The 18,383-nt window shown below is 39.5% G+C and overlaps 1 protein-coding gene across 9 annotated transcripts in view; it reads left to right on the top strand.

Annotated features, from left to right (window-relative positions):
• The window catches only part of CAST (calpastatin), a 133,277-nt gene that overhangs the window by 92,154 nt on the left and 22,740 nt on the right, over positions 1 to 18,383 (top strand). For 5 of the 9 annotated variants that reach the window (XM_036768195.1, XM_036768184.1, XM_036768189.1 and 2 more), the window contains 13 exons: positions 1,135 to 1,215; positions 1,435 to 1,473; positions 2,414 to 2,503; positions 2,639 to 2,731; positions 5,442 to 5,552; positions 6,493 to 6,576; positions 7,776 to 7,823; positions 9,040 to 9,135; positions 9,551 to 9,649; positions 14,079 to 14,177; positions 14,972 to 15,055; positions 16,570 to 16,617; positions 16,777 to 16,869. In XM_036768195.1, the coding sequence (XP_036624090.1) occupies positions 1,135 to 1,215; positions 1,435 to 1,473; positions 2,414 to 2,503; positions 2,639 to 2,731; positions 5,442 to 5,552; positions 6,493 to 6,576; positions 7,776 to 7,823; positions 9,040 to 9,135; positions 9,551 to 9,649; positions 14,079 to 14,177; positions 14,972 to 15,055; positions 16,570 to 16,617; positions 16,777 to 16,869 (1,065 nt within the window). The remainder of the gene's footprint in view (positions 1 to 1,134; positions 1,216 to 1,434; positions 1,474 to 2,413; positions 2,504 to 2,638; positions 2,732 to 5,441; positions 5,553 to 6,492; positions 6,577 to 7,775; positions 7,824 to 9,039; positions 9,136 to 9,550; positions 9,650 to 14,078; positions 14,178 to 14,971; positions 15,056 to 16,569; positions 16,618 to 16,776; positions 16,870 to 18,383) is intronic. The other 4 variants (XM_036768197.1, XM_036768196.1, XM_036768200.1 and 1 more) reach the window with 1 other exon arrangement.

Below are 18,383 nucleotides of genomic sequence, written 5' to 3' on the forward strand. Positions count from 1 at the left end.
ATTTCCTAAGAAAGAAAAGATTTTTTTGTCAAATTAGTTTTCTGTTCAGCTCACTCTGATATGTTTGTGATAATGATGTTAAGATGGCATTAAAGTCCAAATAAGAACTGGGTCTTTTTTTTTAAGATGGGGAAGAATAGCGATTTTGTATCTTATTTCCTGCAATACAGCATTTGGACTATAAAACATCATACATTTCTGTATCTCATTTTTAAAATACCTAATGGAAGATTGTGCTTCAACCAATAAGCAGAGTTTGAGTTTATTGAGTCAATTCCCCTCCCCCCCCCCATTCTAAGGAAGAACAAGGTCGCAGCTTTTATTAAGAACATAGTGTGATGAAGGAGCTTAGGTCTGTCCAATGCCCAGACAGACTGACTGTCTAAGCTTCAGTTTGGAACTTTGGAAGGAACGTAAGGCACATGGTGGGTATTTAATAAATGCTTATTGACTCGACTATATTTTTCTAAGGCTTTGACATTCAAGTCAACAAACATTTATTTAAACACCTTCTATGTATAGATACTGTGATAGGACCTGGGAATACAGGGACAAAACCACATGGTTCCTGACTTCATAGGGTTTATATTCTCTTGAACCACAATATTATAGAATTTGTGATCTTTGCATTTATAAAACACATATGCGTATGTATGTATATATGTATATGTATTATATATGTATTTGTATATATATATATTTATATAATTATTTAACTATATGAATATTCTATTAAAGAACTAGGATATAACCTCAGTTCTTGAAACAGTGCCTAACACATAGTAAGTGCTTAATAAATGTTTGTTGACTTAATTTCATGTAATTATTCATTAATATTCCAGGGGGTAAAGAAAGACAAGCATTTATTAAGCACCTACTATGTGCCAGACAATGTAGTAAGTGTTTTACTAATATTATCTCATTCGATCCTTATGACTTTTGGCTAGTTATGTATGGACTATGATTTGTCCAAATTTAATGTAGTTATTATTTAAAGTCTCAGTTTTCAATCTCAGTTGTAGATAATCTTACAGCAACTTCATGTCTTGGTAACATATAGGGCTTCAGTTTCAATAGGTTTGTTTAGTGTTTCCAACTAATTAAATTATGTCTGTGTTTTTGTAAATATTTCAGGAATCACTTTCTTCCACTTATATTGAGGAGTTGGGCAAAAGGGAAAGCACAATTCCACCAGAATACAGAAAGCTATTGGAAGTAAGTAAGATGAACGTAGAGTTGTATTTCATATTTCCCAGAGTTAAGTGTGTACCACTGTTAAATTATTATTTTTTTAATTTAGAAAGCATGATTTAAAAAATGTAAAACAAATCCTCATTCAACAGTAAACCTGTTAGGTGCTGTATTTTGTTATGCATTAACAATTCTTTTTTGGCATGGAATAACTTTTTCATCATCCCCAAATTAATGTTTCAGAGTCATGAAGGGGCAGCCACAGGTCCACCTGACTCTGAGGTAAGTTTAGATCATCACCTTGTAAGATAAAAGAAAGAAAAGAAGGAAGGAAGGGAGGGAGGGAAACTTCAGCTTCTGAGGAATCTAACTCCTCCTACTCACTGAAAATGTGGTTCATTGATTTTCTGTGTATTTCCCATGGGAAGAAAAACAGCATGAAAACATATTTAGATGATTGTCAGTTGGATGTCTGGAAAGAAAAGTTTCTTTAGAAAGATGAGAAATCTAAAGGAAGAATTCAGTGCTTTATTAGTATGGGTCATAATTATTGCCCACTTACTTTTTGGACCAACTTTTGCTGACCATGGCTTTTCCTGATACCTCATTATTTCTTGATGGCAGCTCATCATTGGTGACCTGTGCTCGCCTGCTTACCAGCCCTCATGTAGAGATACTGCATCATCCCTCTTGCTACTTAGAGTTTTAATTATTCAGAGATTACGGTGTTCCGTATAAGCCTCATAAGATCACTGGGAGAATATTGGTGTTGAAAAGTTGTACTTTTTTGACAGCAAACAGCTCAGGTTCATTGAGAGCACAATGTAATTTTCCAAATGAGACCTAGCCTTTTCTCCTCTTCTTATTCAATTCTGGGCCCAGGCCATTGTCAATCTCTAACACATAAGAGATATACTGTCTATGCTGCTAAAATGAGCCACCCATCCAGATTCATGGCCTAGTCTGGCCTATGTGCACTGGTATCCACAGATTTTTTTAAGACCTAGGGGAAGGCTCCAGCTCACAAGGGATTTGCACATGGAGGATTTATGGAAGGATTCAGGCATGATGGGTTAGTTGCTGCATTTTGCAGCAGTGGATCAAATTGATTCCATCATGAATCCATTGTAGTGTCAGCCCCTTGCTGTGTGTGAAATTACCTGTCATTGAACTTGAATGCTTCATCCATGCTGCATGCCATTCATAGTGCCTTTTCATCTAGAAACCAATGGGAGAAGATGAAGCTATCGATTCCTTGTCATCAGACTTCACTTGTAGTTCTGCAGCTCCAGGCAAGGCAACAGATAAAGAGGTATTGTTCTCCATGATATTTGGCTAGAAATACCATTTCTTACTTTTTAAAAAATGCTTGTTAGCTCTGGTCAACAGTGTTGATGCTCAAAGTGTTCCTCATGTAGAAGTTTGGATTTTGGTCTTTATCTTTCAGAAAGCTTCAGGAGGAGAGGTTTTAAAAGCCCAGTCGGTAGACTTAGTCAAAAGTGCTGTTCCTCCAGATGAGAAGAAACGAAAGACAGAAGAGGTACCAATATTTCTTCCTTAGGAAACTAACCCAGTTCTATCTGAGAATAATCATTAGCTTTCCTGTAACCTTCCTTGATTAGGCAGATATGAGCTATGTTCTATAGAGTATGACGTGTCTCTTCCCACTTGTGTGTTTGGGTGATTAAAGCTGATTGGAGCCATGTCTAGCTGTATCCAGCAAGAAGCAGTATGTTAAAGGGGAAAGAAGCCAAGGAGTCACAGATGTGGGTTCAAATCCAGGCTTTCCTAGATAGAATAGTTCTCTGTCCTTGGGAATGTCATTTACTGCAAAATTAAAAGATCATTAGCTAATTTAATTAAAAAATAAATGGGAAGAAAATCAAGTTGAAAATAAAAAAATGACCCAGGTAAAATTGTAATATATAGAGAAAAATAAAGAGAATTATCAGAAATGAGAACTGAAAAGAGGTGAAGAATTATCTATAAAACCATAAAATACCAAAATTGACAGAATATAAAATAAAAATCTCTAATAATCCAATTTCAGAAAATAAAAAATTAACCCAAACTGGATGGATTCATAATTCCATCAAACATTTAAATAATAATTTATAGCCGTACTATACAAGTTATTCTCAAAAATTGGAAAAGGAAAGTCTTTTAGCTCCTCTGTACCTCAGTCTCCCTATGTGTAAAATGAAATTGGATTTGGATAATCTCTAAAGTTGCTTCCAGATCTAAATCCTATACAAACAGGTAGGCTTTGCACGTACATAAGAAGGACTTATGTCGACTTATTGTATCTTTTTGGTCACCTTTCAGGTAAAAATAAGACTGTTGAACAATTTCTTCCTGCTCTGCATTTTATATTATAGAGTGATATATACTTGCCTTCCCCCAAATCATCTTGCATCTACTTTGTATTTATTTTGTATAACCTTATTTATACCTATTTTGCATATCCATCTATATATAACATATACATATATATACACATATTTACACACACACACACACGCACACGTACCTGTTATCTCCCCCAATAAGCTCTTTTAGGGAAGAAACTGTCTTAAGCTTTTTGCCTTTCTATCCCCAGTGCCTACCAGAGATCCTGGCACATAATGGACATTTAATAAATGCCTGTTCATTGAGTCACATTTAAAGTGTTCTGAGAGAGAGATCGCATGTTCTCCTATGAAACAGGAAAATCCTACCATGTTAAGAGCTGGGAGGAGCCTTAGAGATCAGCAGCCAATCAAGCAGCACCCCTTTCCTTTTCATATTTATTCCTAAATCAGCTTGATTCAGTGGACATTGCAGCCCTGTTGAGCACTTCTTCCCCTCTTAAAAACGAGAACATTCACTTCCTCCTCTCACAGCCTGCTTTGTGCCTGGAGAGCACACCATGCATATCCCATGTGGCAGCAGGCAGCATGATCTGTCAGAGTTCTTGTCCAAATTACCATCATTTCCACCATAAAGGAAAGTTTGTTTTTATCTGAATGGCTGGTGTGACAGTGATGGACATCACACCCCTGGTAGGCAGTGTTCCAGCAAGAGCTGGGATGAGGCTGCCAAGAGAAAGTGAGTTGGCCTTTCTAAATCCCTCTGTGCAGGTGAGGACATTTTTCACAAGGCATTAAAACTGTGGCCCAGAGAAATGATACTTAAGTGTTGAAAAGGTGTAGCAGGAGAACTAGGAAGCAGTGATAACTTAGAATTTGTAGGTTGTAAAAGCAATATAATTTACTGGAAATAATAAGCAATGAAAAATGTTTTCAGGCTTCCTAAGGGAAAAGGAAATATTATCATCAATCATAACCACTATATCTAGTGTCCTGTTCATGTTTTTCCACACATTTCAGAATCACAGAATTTTGGAGTTGGAAGGGAGAGACCTCACTGCCTTCTAGTCCAACTCATACAGAAAATAGAACCTTTTCACTATAACCAGCTCCAGAAACAATCATACTGCCTCTGCTTGGAGACCTCCAAGGAGAAGGAACATCACCCCATTCTACTTTGAGATAGGAAGTTTTTCTTGACATCCAGCCTCAAGTCACCTTTTTGTGATGTCTCCACAGCTTCTTGTTCTGCCTTCAGGGTCATGACAGCCCTTAAGATCATCAAAAACAATCCCCTCTTTTCCAGGCCCCATTTCCTCAACCGAGGCTCATGTGGCATGGACTCCAGGCCCTTCACCATCCTAGCTGCATTTTTTCTGGATAGTCTCTGGTTTATTCATGTCCTTCTTAAACCACTGCCCCCAGAAATGAACACAGTACCCCTGATGTGGCCTGACTGAGGTAGATTATGAGACAATCAGCATCTCGTTCCTGGAAGCTGTATCCTTCTTTATGCAGCCCAATGTTGAAGTATCTTTTTTTTCTGCCGCATCACACTGCTGACTCACAATTGGCAATTAGTCCACTATGCTTTTTTCCCATCCTTTGTTTGGCTTAGTATCCAGTGAAGTGCCCTCCTGGATGCCCCGTACCCCACAAAATAGTACTTTAAGGTTTATTTCACAGAAAGTAGGGTTGTCCAACCCCCTCATTTTACAAACAGATGAAGAAACTGAGGTTCTGAGAGGTGCCAAGACTGACTTGAGGTTGCAGATGAAGCAAATGGCAGAGAATAGCTAGGTTCCTCTGATTGCTAGCCCAGTCTTTTTCCTATTATGCTACTATGGTTTATAAACATTTGCTTATAAGTTAAAGACTTTTTTCCTCTTATTCTCATAATAGCTGTATTCAGAGACAGCCTCCGAACAAGCTCTAGATGATCTTTGTGAAACACTTGGCACCCCAGAAGCTGAGCCTGAGATGGATACAAGTTCCTACAAAGAAGTCGATGAGGTATTGCACATATTGCCGTTCGACAATCTTGCATTGTTTTGCTTCTCGAAAGTCTCGTTTTAGCTTTTCTTTTGGCTGAGGTTAAAAGTGATCTAATAACATTATCCTTCATTTCCTAATTGGGAGAGTTCAATGAAAAGAAAATTAGAAATTTGTTGTACATAATCAGTGACTGAGAAGGATATTTATAAATCTAGTCCTTCAACTTGAAAACAAGCATGAATTTAGTTCAGAGAATTTTCAAGTGGACCCCCAGGTAAATGACCGAATAACATGACATAACAATGAGGAGCAGTAGAAAGTGATAGTTAGGAAAAGATGGGGGAGTCTGCATTTTAACTGTGGAGAGAGATGTTGATGATTTTGCAGCCTTAGCAACAGTGTTAGGCGGGTATTGTGGGTCATAGCTGCAAAGCACTTTCAGCGTACTTTGGCAGCTACATGGAGAATGGGTGAGTGGGAAGCCACCGGAGGTAAGGAGATCATTTAGAAGGCTATCGAGTCTGAGTGAGAGGAGAGAAGGAACTGAACGAGGGTGATGGCTGTGTTAGTGGAGAGAAGGGGATGGGTGCAAGACATGTGAAAATCCTCTGAAAATTTGTTATCCTTAAATGCTCATTTTTTTTTAAAGACCAAACAACAGAAATTCTCTGAAAAATTCAGTGCCCCTTTGGATGATTTAGGTGGAGCTCAACTGCTCACCTCAGCCAGGCACTGGACATTCTGAGCTAGAGACTAGTTTTATGAAGGCTGCTAGCACTCTGGAGGAATTTTTCTTTCTCCTTTGATGTATTAATATAGAAATAGTCATGGAGTGCATGTGACTTCATTCAAGTGATGTGTGTTGAGTGCCTCGTTTGTTTAGGATTTTGTTTTACTAAACAGGCTAAAGGAATAATATTAAAATAGCCAAACCACTTGTTTTCTACTCATTCATCAGGCAAAATCCAGAGAAGAAAGACTAAAGAAGTGTGGCGAGCGTGAGGATACCCTCCCAGCCGACTACCAGTTAAAACCAGCAACGGTAATGTCGGAGGGTACCATGCACAATTAGATTCACGTCCCCAGTATGTGTGTGCTACCGAACATCTTGTCTCACGGCGATTGCTTATACGTTGGCTTTCAGGGATATTAACAACGGCTCTTCGAGGTAACACATCATCAGCCCTGTGAGCCTGAGAGCATTCTGGCATTAAGTACTGTACTAAATTTGTGAATTGCTCTTTTTCATTCCTTAGAAGATCAGGTTCATTGGGTCACTGAACAGCCCTGTGGTAGAAGATAGAATCGCTATCCTTGGCCTAGGGGGAAAGGCAAATTTCTATAGTTGATTTAAAATTTTCCTTTTGAGGTAATTCAAATAGACATTATATGGAAAATAAATACCCATTCTTGCTAAAGAATTTACTTATGTTGGGGCAGCAGTGGATAGAGCACTGGCCCTGGAGTCAGGAGGACCTGAGTTCAAATTCACCCTCAGACACTTGATACTTACTAGCTGTGTGACCTTGGACAAGTCACTTAACCCTGATTGCCTCACCCCACCCCCCAAAAAAAGAATTTGCTTATGTTTTGTGTGAAGTTGGCCCACCCATTTATGTTAGAGTAATTTCAAAATCAATGTTGGCTTTATAAAACCAGTAAAAGTAAATGGCCTCAATCCTTTCTTCTTATGTCTGAGGTCTCACATCTCTCATGTTTTGCAAATGTCTGTATAGAAGACATCTATCATACCTTCCCATTCTTCTCAAATCATGTCTTCTCCAGGCTAAACACCCCCATTTCCTTTAATCAATCTATATATGGCATAAATTCGAGTCCCCTCCCCATCCTGTTTGTTCTCTTCTTCATACCATCTAGTCTCTTGTCCACTCGGTTGCTACTGTAGGTAGATATCTGTATTGGCTTGTTAAACAGAGTCACTGCTTAATTTAAAAAAAAAAGAATGGTAGAAATCCTCTACACATGGCTTTGCTGATGGTATCTTTAGGGTACCACCAGCATATACACAAACTATATTTTGCTGCAGTGTCATAAACTTCCCCTTTTCTATAGCTTTCTGTTATACTGACCTATTTGAAATTTGCATTATCTGCAGTATAATAAAACCTGCTCCCCCTCATATCTATTAAGCTTGCCTCTAGCCACAAACTGTCTAAATAAAGAAGGCGAAATTGTATGGTAATATAACGAAACAAAAACCATTTTTCATTTTGTTTGCAGGATAAAGATGGGAAACCTCTATTACCAAAGCCTGAAGAAAAGCCCAAGGTTAGAAAATGAACACTCTCAAACTGATACTTTTTTTCTTCCCAATGGAAATGTTGAGTATAACTTGAGAATTCCCAGCAGCCCAGGTATTACCTGTATAGTTGGACATCCACATGTCACATCAGTTGTGAAGGCAGCATTGGGCCAGGTACCCACAGTTAGTCTTCTCACCTTTAATGTGGAGACCTATCAGAGAGAACTTGGTTATATCATTATCTCCAGAGCTTTATAACATTTTATTAACCTTTTGTTAACCTAATCTGACTATGTTGCCTATAATTAGGTGAACTCCATTTTATATCACTTTCAAAGGTCTGTTCGTATTTCTTTGTATCCATATCTGTAAATTTGTGGAAATAAAGTAGTCAGTTGGCTGAATGATTAAACCCTAACCATGTGCCAGCCACCATGCAAGGTGTTGGGAAATACAAAGCCAAAAGCAACATCCCCAGTCTTAAAGATCTTATACTCTATCAAGTGAAAAAAAAGTAGACAGATAAGTAAGTACAAAGTGTATTCCAGGCAAATATCATGTAGTAGGTCAGGCAGGGATGGGACATGGCAGAAAGAAAGGAAAGGCCTCCTGTAAAAACTGACACACGAGCTGAGCTTTGAAGGGAGCATGGAATCCTAACAGATGGATCTGAGACGAGAGGTACATTCCAGGCATCAGAGAGAGCCTGTGTTAAGGCTTGTAAATGGGATATGGAATGTTGTCTATGACTAATAGCAATTAGGCTAATTGTATTTGTTTCTAGGAGGCAGCTAGGTGATGCAGTGGATAGAGTGCCAGGCCTAGAGTCAAGGAGACTCCCCTTCCTAAGTTTAAATCTGGCCTCAGATGCTTACTAGCTGTGTGACCCTGGGCAAGTCACTTAACCCTGTTTGCCTCAGTTTTCTCATCTGGAAAAATGAACTGCAGAAGGGCACGGCAAACCATTTTAGTATCTTTGCCAAGAAAATCCCAAACATGGTCACAAAGAGTGAGACACAACTGAAGCAGCTGAATAACAACAACAAAAGCTATGATAGGGCAGCTTTCCTGAGTGTAGAAGATTCTAGATTTGGCGTTTGAGGTTGTTTTGATTTGGGCAACTTGGTTTTGTAGACTACAAATGAATTGCCAGAAAAAGAAAATTAATTCTAGTAAGACCATGCCTGTTCACTTGCTTAAACCAGTCACTTTATATTACATAATTGTCTTCTTGCGTTGCAGCCTATGAGTGAATCCAAACTTGTGGATGAATTATCTAAAGATTTTGAAAGTTCTGAACCTCAAGGAAAACAACCTAAACCAGCGGAGAAAACAAAAGTAAGTTGAAAATGTTTTAAATCTCTTATTTTTAAGAGCTTCTATGTTCCTTTCTATAGTAATGAGGTATAAGCTATTTAAGCTTGAAATGATTGACAAAAATCTCTCTTACACCATCCTTTGCCTTACTGGTTTCAATTTTGGCTTTTTCTGGGTGTTTCTTCTTCTTTTCCTTTAACTACCAGTGACATTTCTACAATTAAAATAATTCAGTCAAAATGTAAAGTAAGATGTGCTATGAATGGTGGCCGGAAGAAGTTTAGAATGTGCCCAGTTTAGAATTGGGCAATCAGAGGCATTTTATTTTCTTCCTGTAGTTTATAATGCTTGTAGCAGGTATTTTTAGTACACACATGTGCTGTCTTGCTAATCAGATCTTTTCACTTTAGTTTATTATATCTGTTTCTTCCTTTAGAAATCCAAGACTCCAGCCCATGCTCCTGTGAAAGAAGTTGTTTCAAAAACTTCCATGTGTGTAGTTCAGGAAACCCCTCAAAAGCCTGCTCCAAAGCCTGTGAGTAACCCCTGGAGTACTGCCTATTTTCCTGAGAGGTGCTCTGAACATCTGTTCACCTACCCAGACAGCAGTGCCTCCTAGCAGATAGTCACACCCATATTGTCTCGTTCTGATGCTCAGTCTGACCCTCTCTCCCTCCCTCACCTACACACACACACACACACACACCACCTTTTCAGTCAATTCCAGTGGCCCTTTGCCTCCAGGATCAAATATAAAATCCTCTGTTTGGCTTTTAAAGCCCTTTATAACCTGCCCTCTTCCCACCTTTACAATTGTCTTACTCCTGACTCCTTGCCATGTACTCCGAAATCCTCTCATAAGATGTTGTATCTCTCTACTCCAGGCATTTCCCCTGGATATCCCTCATGCTTGAAACTCTCTCCTTCCTCATCTCTGCCTCTTGTCCTCTTCAAGTCTCAGCTAAAATCTCGCCCTCTGCAAGAACCCTTTTCTGATCTTCTTCAATCTTAGTGTCCTCTTTCTGTTGAATATCTCCAATTTATCCTGTACAAATCTTGTTGCTGCGTAGTTATTTGCACATTATCTTCCCCATTAGACTTTTGCTTTTTATATTTTTTTTACACTTGTGCTTAGTATGGTGCCTAGCATACAGTAAGCACTTAATAAATGTTTGTTGACTTGATGCAACTTAATGGAAATCTTAGATACCTACAAGTCTGCTGCATGGCAAGCACAGTGCAGAGGGCACTGAGTTTGGAGTTAAGAAAATCAGAGTTCAAATCCTGGTTCCGCCATTTATGATCCTTTTGATCTTGGGCAAATGAATTAACCTCTCTGACCTTCAGTTACCTTGCCTCTTAAATGGACGGGGAGGATTAGATTATCTCTAAGGTCCTTTCCAACTCTAAATCCTCTGAGCCTATGATTATACCATTTGATGGGCTTCAACCAAAGGATGTACTCCTCAAGATTTTATCTAATTACTAAAGACTATCATTTCAGCCGCCTTTGAAAACTTCTTTCTGTTTCCTTAGCACCTTGGGGGTGAATGGTCCTCAGCCTGGTCCTGTTCCTTTCCTCTTTCTGTCCTTATTTGTTGTTCCCCAAACAGGTCAATGTTCCATGTTCTGTAGCTTCAAAGCACATTGCTCTGTAAGCTAATTGGCAGGCAAATCATAGGAATTACTTTTCACAAAGGGCAAGTAACCTAAAACAAGATAAAACAGCTGCCTTTCCACTTTTTCCCCTGGTTCTGGATGCTTTTGGTCCATGACAGAAGCATTTACTTGTTTTTCAGTCATGTATGGCTCTTCATGACCCCATTTGGGGTTTTCTTGGCAAACATACTGTAATGGTTTGCCTTTTCCTTCTCCAGCTCATTTTACAGATGAGAAACCAAGGCAAACGGTGATTTCCTCAGGGTCACACAACTAGTTACTGCCTGAGGCCATATTTGAACTCATAAGTTGAGTGTTCCTTGTTCTAAGCCAAGCTGCCCATGACAGAAGTAGCTACTCTCTTTTCTTTAGGAGTTAGGTGCACACAAACGCATGAGCACACAAACACACACACACACACACACACACACACACACACACACAGAAACAGAAATAGACGCACACACACAAAAAAATGATTGGCTTGTCCTTCCTTCGTTTTTTAACTCAGGGAAGCTATTTCTGTTAACTAACAACAGAATGCCTTTCATTAGTCATAAATTTAGCCCTACCTAAATGACTTTAAAGCATACTGCAGGCCTCAAAATGAAGGGGCTCAACAGTCTAGTTGGATTTAGAGAAGGCCAAGAAAATAGATCTGACCTAAGTGTCTCCCATTTCTATAATATTTAAATGTTTATGAAGCCCTTTGTTCAAACAAATTCATGAGATAGGGCAGCTAGGTGGTGCAGTGAATAGAGTGCCGGGTCTGGAGTCAGGAAAACCTGAGTTTGAATCTGGCCTCAGACACTTACTAGTCCAGTGACCCTGGGCAAGTCACTTAATTCTGTTTGCCTCAGCTTTCTCATCTGTAAAATGAGCCGCAGAAAGAAACGGCAAATCGCTTCTGTATCTTTGCCAAGAAAACCCCAAATGGGGTCACAGAGAGTCAGACTGGATGGAAAAATGACTGAACAACAACAAAAGCCCTTTGTCCACAACAACCCCATGAGATAGGTTTTGGTACAAATATTACTATGCCCATTTTACCAATGAGGAAATCTTTCTCAGAGAAATTATATAATGTTCTCAAAGAGGCAGACACTGAAGAATTACTCATTCATACGAAGTCTGAGGTCATTTGATCATTAACCTGATCTCCTTGTCTTGCCAGCATCTGCAGCATCTGTTAGCCCTTAAAAAACTTTTTAATCTTTGTTCTGGTGGGCTTGGAATAAATGTCCTATTAGTATTAAACTGACCAGCTGCCCCTTGGCAGACTCTCCCTTGCATTAGTTCACTCCACCATCAGTTTTATGCCACTGAAGCTGACTCCAAAGTCTCTGTGCCGCCACAGTCAAGACCAGCTTTAATGAGGTTTAAAAGCACTTCCCAGAAAACTCGAGCTCTGCATTCTTGGACATGGGCCTGCATGGCGGCAGTAGCCCCGAATGCCATAGCTAAATACCCATAGCAAAGAAGGCTGAGGGTATCAAGGAATGTGGCCAATGAAAGAAGCGGGAGGTAGGCAGGGTCAGAGGCTGAGAAGGCAAGATGATAGATCCCCACCCAAGGCATCAGAACTCACTTCTGGGCTCCCAAAGACATTGTACCAGTTTAAAAACAGAACCTGCTGCTGGGCTTTGAATGGGCCCAGCTTGACGGCTAAATCCGTGGGGGAATTCAGTTTCCTCCTTGGTTGAACAGTAGCAGAGAAAGAAAGCAATGGGAACATTAAAACTTTAAGTTTGGTGGAATCTTAGTAAGCAAAAGGATTGGCTCCCATTTTTCCCCATCCCCTCTAACACCAACATACTTTGCTTGATTTCCTGAATCCGTTGCTAGTCCTTTTGCTGGCTTATACTTCTATCTCACAGGATTGTTGTGAGGACAGCCAAAAGTGCTACGTAAATACAAACAATAATATTGTTATCATTATTCATTATGCTGCTGTATAAAGGTTAACAATTCTTAGACAAGAACTAGGAACAAGAAGTTGCTTGTAAGTAAGGCTTATTTCATTCTTTATACTTGGAAACCCAGGTCCTGGCACGTAGGCCATTAGGAAGTATGAAATGATTGATTGTTGACTGACTAATAATTACAGAGTAAAGGACAAGAGAATCATAAGATTTAGAGCTAAAAAAAAAACCAGAAAGCCTACTTAGTCTCATCGAGTCCAACCTCTTCATTTTGTAATCGAGGAAACTAAGGCCCAGAGATTTTCAATTAATGACTTGCCCAAGGTTACACAGTGGCAGAGCTGAAATTTGAACCATGGGTTTTTTTTCTTTTCTGATCCCAATTCTAGTGTTATTTACATCTTATTGCACATTAGAGATAAGAGGTTGGAAGGCAAGGGAAAGAAAATAGGAAGAACAGGGATAGGAGATAAATAAGCAGCTAGGGCCATACTTTCTGAACATTTTATCTGGCACCTTTGCATAAAAAAGAGAATAAGGTATCTTAGAAGTCAGGAGACTTGAGTTCTAGCCCCAGGACTGACTGTGGAAGGGGCCGTAGAGGTCAAATCCAGATCCCTCATTTACAGATAAGGAAACTGAGGCCCAGAGAAGCTTAATGGCTCACCTCATTTCCCACAGCTAGTATACTGTTATGTCTGAGTTGGGATTTGAACCCAGGCATTCCTGACTTCAAAGCCAGCACTCTATCCCCTTTATCATGCTGTTTCTCCTTTTTGGAATGGAGGTGAAGTTTGTTTTTTTTTTTTTCCAGAAAGAAGGGAGATGTCTCTTTTTGATGATTTAGGAGATAGCTTTGGGGAGTTTTGGATGGTTTTTATAATTAGTCTTTGTGGGGGCAGGTGTAGGAGTTATCTGAATCCTAAGCTGTCCTGTCCCTTTTTTCCCCTTCATATATTCCTCTGCTTGGGGTAGAGAAAGTATTTCAATGTACTTTTTCTCAGGGGTTTTCTTAGGGTTGGTTCCAACATGAGGAAGATAAGTCTTCCTGCCTTTTATGAATGGTATGAAAATTTTTCTTATGCAAACAAAAGATTCACTTAAAAGATTTCTGCTCCTGTCTACCCATTTTTCTGTGGTGTGCTTTATCACAGTGCCCGAACACTTTTTAACACATGCCACCAGTTGCCCAACTGTTAATGTGAACACAGTGTCATGATGATTTCAACCTCTACTTTTGAAACATGGATTTTTTCATTCCCAGCTTTTAGATTATGTGATGAATTGTGCCCAAGATGAACATTTATCTTTTTGAATGTTTTTGGATAAACACAGCTTTAAAACAGTGATAAGCTGATGTTTCTTCCTATATCTTTTCAAAAGGGAGAGATGCCAGATGATGCACTGGAAGCCTTAGCCGGCAGTCTAGCAAAGAAAGAAACAGATCCAGAAGAAAAGAAACCTGCGGTGGATAAAGTAAAGGTAATGAAGATTCAGGTCCACCTCCTTCTACCACCTACCCTCCCAAAAGTACCCTTCGATATCACTCATAGAGCATGTTTGAGTGTGTTTCTGTTTAAAACACTTAACTGCATGATTTCATACTTAACTGGTTTGGGATTTACATCAAGGGATCATCCATGTGAGCATTCCCTCCAACAGTACAGACTGCAGCCCGTTGATCTGTGGTACTCTTGACCTCTTATACACCCTCTTCAAAAGTGGCCCTAAAAGGGCCCACCATTTTGATTTGTGATGGACGAAACTCACTTACCTGATGTTTCTAGGGAATTTGCACTTTTACAAAGGGCTAAAGAGAAAAGTAGTAGTTGCTAGCTGCCTTGGGACACGGCTTGGTGGCCACAATCTGACCCTGGTGCTTACCCAGAATATACCTCCAAACGATAGGAATGGATGACTGTGAGAGAGGCAACAAGGTGTATTGGATTGAGTGTTAAGTCAGGAAGACCTGGAGTTGAAATCCCATCTCAGACACTTTTATCACTTTGGGCTGGGTCAGTAATTGACCTCTGTGATCTTCAGCTTCTTCAATGGAGTGGGTTGGATTCCATTGACCTTTGAGAGCCCTTCTAGTGCTAACTCTGATCCTATGACTTCATAATCCTGGTAAGATATAGGTGATAACCTAAAGGTATTCTCATCAAGCCAAATTTCAGCTACTTGGTTAATGGGAAATGAATATACACACATAGATACCAAAAAAAACCCCATACATGTAATATATACAATAATAATGACAGAGGGCTTTCCTTCAGGAGAAATCCAAAGAAGAAAAAAGGGAAAAATTAGGTGAAAAAGAGGAAACAATCCCTCCTGAATACAGATTAAAAGAAGCAAAGGTAAATGGATTTTTCTAAAGTCTATATCTGTATTATATGTAATTGATACCCCTAAGGCAGGGAGGAGCCCTGACATAGATCCAGGAGCATGAAGATATTCGTGTGGAGTCTCTACAGTCTACAGGAGTCACTGTCACAAGTTAAAGCTCAAACAAACAAAAAAAAAAGCTAAATTAAATGGCCTTGTACTATTACAAAAATTTATTAGGCAGCTTATCCCTGCCCTCATGGACTGGACTATCTCGTAGAGGGATATACACAAATAATTGTAACACAAAACAATCCATAAATGCCTTGCTTTGTGTGCCTTAAAATTTTTTTAACCACTTGAGATTATTTTTAACAGTTGATTAGCCTTTCCTGGCCACCCCAACTAAAAATGACCTCCCCTCCCAGATTCCCAGGAATTCCTGTAGCAATTATTATCTGTACTACTTATTTAGCAATTAATGACATATTTGCTGGTTTCTGACATATATTTTATTGTCTTTAATTTCTGTCCAGCTCCTGTATTCCCATTTAACTTTGCAATGTTTTGTCTTGCCTGGCACACAGCAAGTGCTTAATAAATGCGTGTTGACTCGACTTGTCTCTATTCAAGGTTACAAAACACTTTGAGGGCAGGGATCCCATCCTATTTATTCCTAGAAGGCAGCTAAATGGATGATAATGATGATGATGATGATGATGATGATGATGATGATGATGATGATGATTGGCATTTGTATAGCACTTTAAGATTTGGGAAAGTGTGCTGGAACATGTTTAACACCAGCTCCACCAAAACTACAAACAAGACATACTTTTGCATTTAATCAGCATTATCAACATTTTCCCCATCACTTTTGAGACAATCAACAAAGCAATAAAGTAAACCTTTATTTGTAGCCTCTCTTTGTGGGTTTCTAAGATATAAATGCTCACGCTGAAAATTTACAATTAGCTCCAGTTAGAGTTGGCTCTAACCTTGTATATGATTTATTATTTCATTTAACTGAAAGATTTAGAAATTTTTCTCAAAAGAGCCCAGAATGCTTTGCCTATTTTGTCCTTTTACATACAGGGTGACACTTGCTAAAATAATTGTGTGCTTTTCAATAGTCTATGATTTATTAGCCTCAAAATGCTTTCCAAATTTGATTTTAACACTGTAAGAGAAGTTGGGGTTATCCTATGTTGCAGCCTTGTTTAGGCTCCAATATTGAATGAAACTGAATACTCATAGGTCATTTAACAGTTAACAAAAGGAGATTTACTTAGTAGGCGACAAGGAAATAGACAAATAGATATGACAATAGATACACACAATACATGTGTGTATCTGTATACCTTGAGGGCATTGAGTGACACAGTTGAGCCAGCTCTCATGCCTCTGAGATGCCCACCGCAGGTCCCCAGCTAAGTACCGAAGAAGGGTGGAACCTTCTTCTGCCTTTTTATATACTCAGACAGTCAGGAAATTTTGTGCTAGTGATAAAATGCAAAAATGACTTCCTTCAATGTTTTTACTATAGGATGAAGATGGAAAACTGCTTGACAAAAAACAGAGTGAAAAAATTTCAGTAAGTAAATTAATTTGTCTGGGGTAGGACAGGATGAGCCTGGTGATAGTGGGAGTTGGTGCAGCTTTTGTTTTGTATCTTGAATTACATCTGCATCATTAGACTAGCTTGGAAGTTCATCGCAATGACCTTTGTGGATTTATTTCCTGGTTTCTGCAGCCTATGAGTGATGATGATATCCTCGACGCTTTGTCGGAGGGCTTTTCATGTTCGAAAGCACCCGTAACCCATGCAGCAGTATCAGTAGCACAAGTAAGTTTTTCACCTTCTATTTTACTTTTAGTGGAGAGGTCTGAGACTTTTAACTTGACTTTCAAACTCTACCTCTTGAAATTCTGGGTCACAGGGAATAATCCCGGGCCCGGAGATTTGTCGAGATAAAAGGAAAAGAATAAAATCTTCCATTAAAAAAAAATGTGTATTGTAAAATATTGGCCCGGCTTAACTGATGACCTGTTATTCTAAATCAGGAGTTCTTCACTTGGTTTTTTAAATATTTTGATAACTACATTTCATTATAATTGGTTTCCTTAGATAGGAGACTATCTTAGTTTATGTATTTATAACATCCTGAGACAGGGTTCAGAGGTTTCACCAGCTTGACTGCCAGAGGAGTCCACAACACACACAAAATGTAAGAAACGCTGCTCTACATTGTTGAGATCGATATAAATATTTTATCATGGAGGATGCTGAGATCATTGGGAGAAGTTTACATTTGCATTTTACCAAAGATCATCCCCAAATGAATATTCCTGTGATGGCGTGTGTGACTGAGCAGTCTGAAGGCTCTGAGGGATCAGGCAGGCCTTCATAAGATAGCATATAACCACATTACTGCATTAGATGGAAATTTGGCAGAGGAAGAGTAACCACCTGGTGAGAAATGATTGTCGACCGAGTAATGGCTGCTTCTAAGTTTGCCTGAAGTCTTCATTAACACTGGGTAAGACAAGTGTGAATATTACAGAGTATGGTGACGTAACTGTGGTTAACATTGTCATGCATCTTTCTGGTTCTCAGGAATTACTGACCAGGGAGTAATTCTCACAACCTCCTAAAAAAAAGTGAGCTCCGTAAACAGCATGGTCATCATATTCTATTGTCTTCTTCTAGTCCTATTCAATTAAAAAAATAGCATCACATCACAGAGGTATATAACCTATAGTTTATCGTTAGAAACCGCAGAATATAAGATTAATTGTATGTGGGGCAAGGTCTGCATATTATTGGAATTATCCTTTGTCCTGTCCACCAATCAACAAGCAATTATTGAGTACCCACTGTCTGCGAAGAACTATGCTAAGCAGCAGGGATACAGAAATGAAAACTGGACAGCCCCTGTCATAGAAGAGCTTATGTACTGTCAGAGAAGATAACACATGCACACAAAATACAAGGTAGGTGGGAAGACAGGACCATGTATTCAACAACATGACCAAGGACTTCCGTTGCCAAGATGGCAGTTTGAGGAAGAAGTCCCCCAGAGCCCTCCCAAATTCCCCTCCAAACAACTAAAAAGCCACTTCAGAACTGACCTAGGAGCAGCGGGGAACAGCAGCAGCAGCAGCCTTCTCACAGCAGGGGGTCTGTGGGGAAGCTCTGAGCTGGGTCGAGGCCCTGCCCTCCCCCTCAAAGGACACCAGTGAGGCCTCACCCCCCATTGCTGACTGTTAGCGACATCCGACCCAGAGGCCAGTCAGCAGTATGGCCCCCCCCACCCCGCCCCTGGTGCAGGCCAGACAGCAAGAGGTCCTGTTTCCATA

This window comes from Trichosurus vulpecula, chromosome 1 (genome assembly GCF_011100635.1).
Source record: "Trichosurus vulpecula isolate mTriVul1 chromosome 1, mTriVul1.pri, whole genome shotgun sequence".
Classification (NCBI taxonomy): domain Eukaryota; kingdom Metazoa; phylum Chordata; class Mammalia; order Diprotodontia; family Phalangeridae; genus Trichosurus; species Trichosurus vulpecula.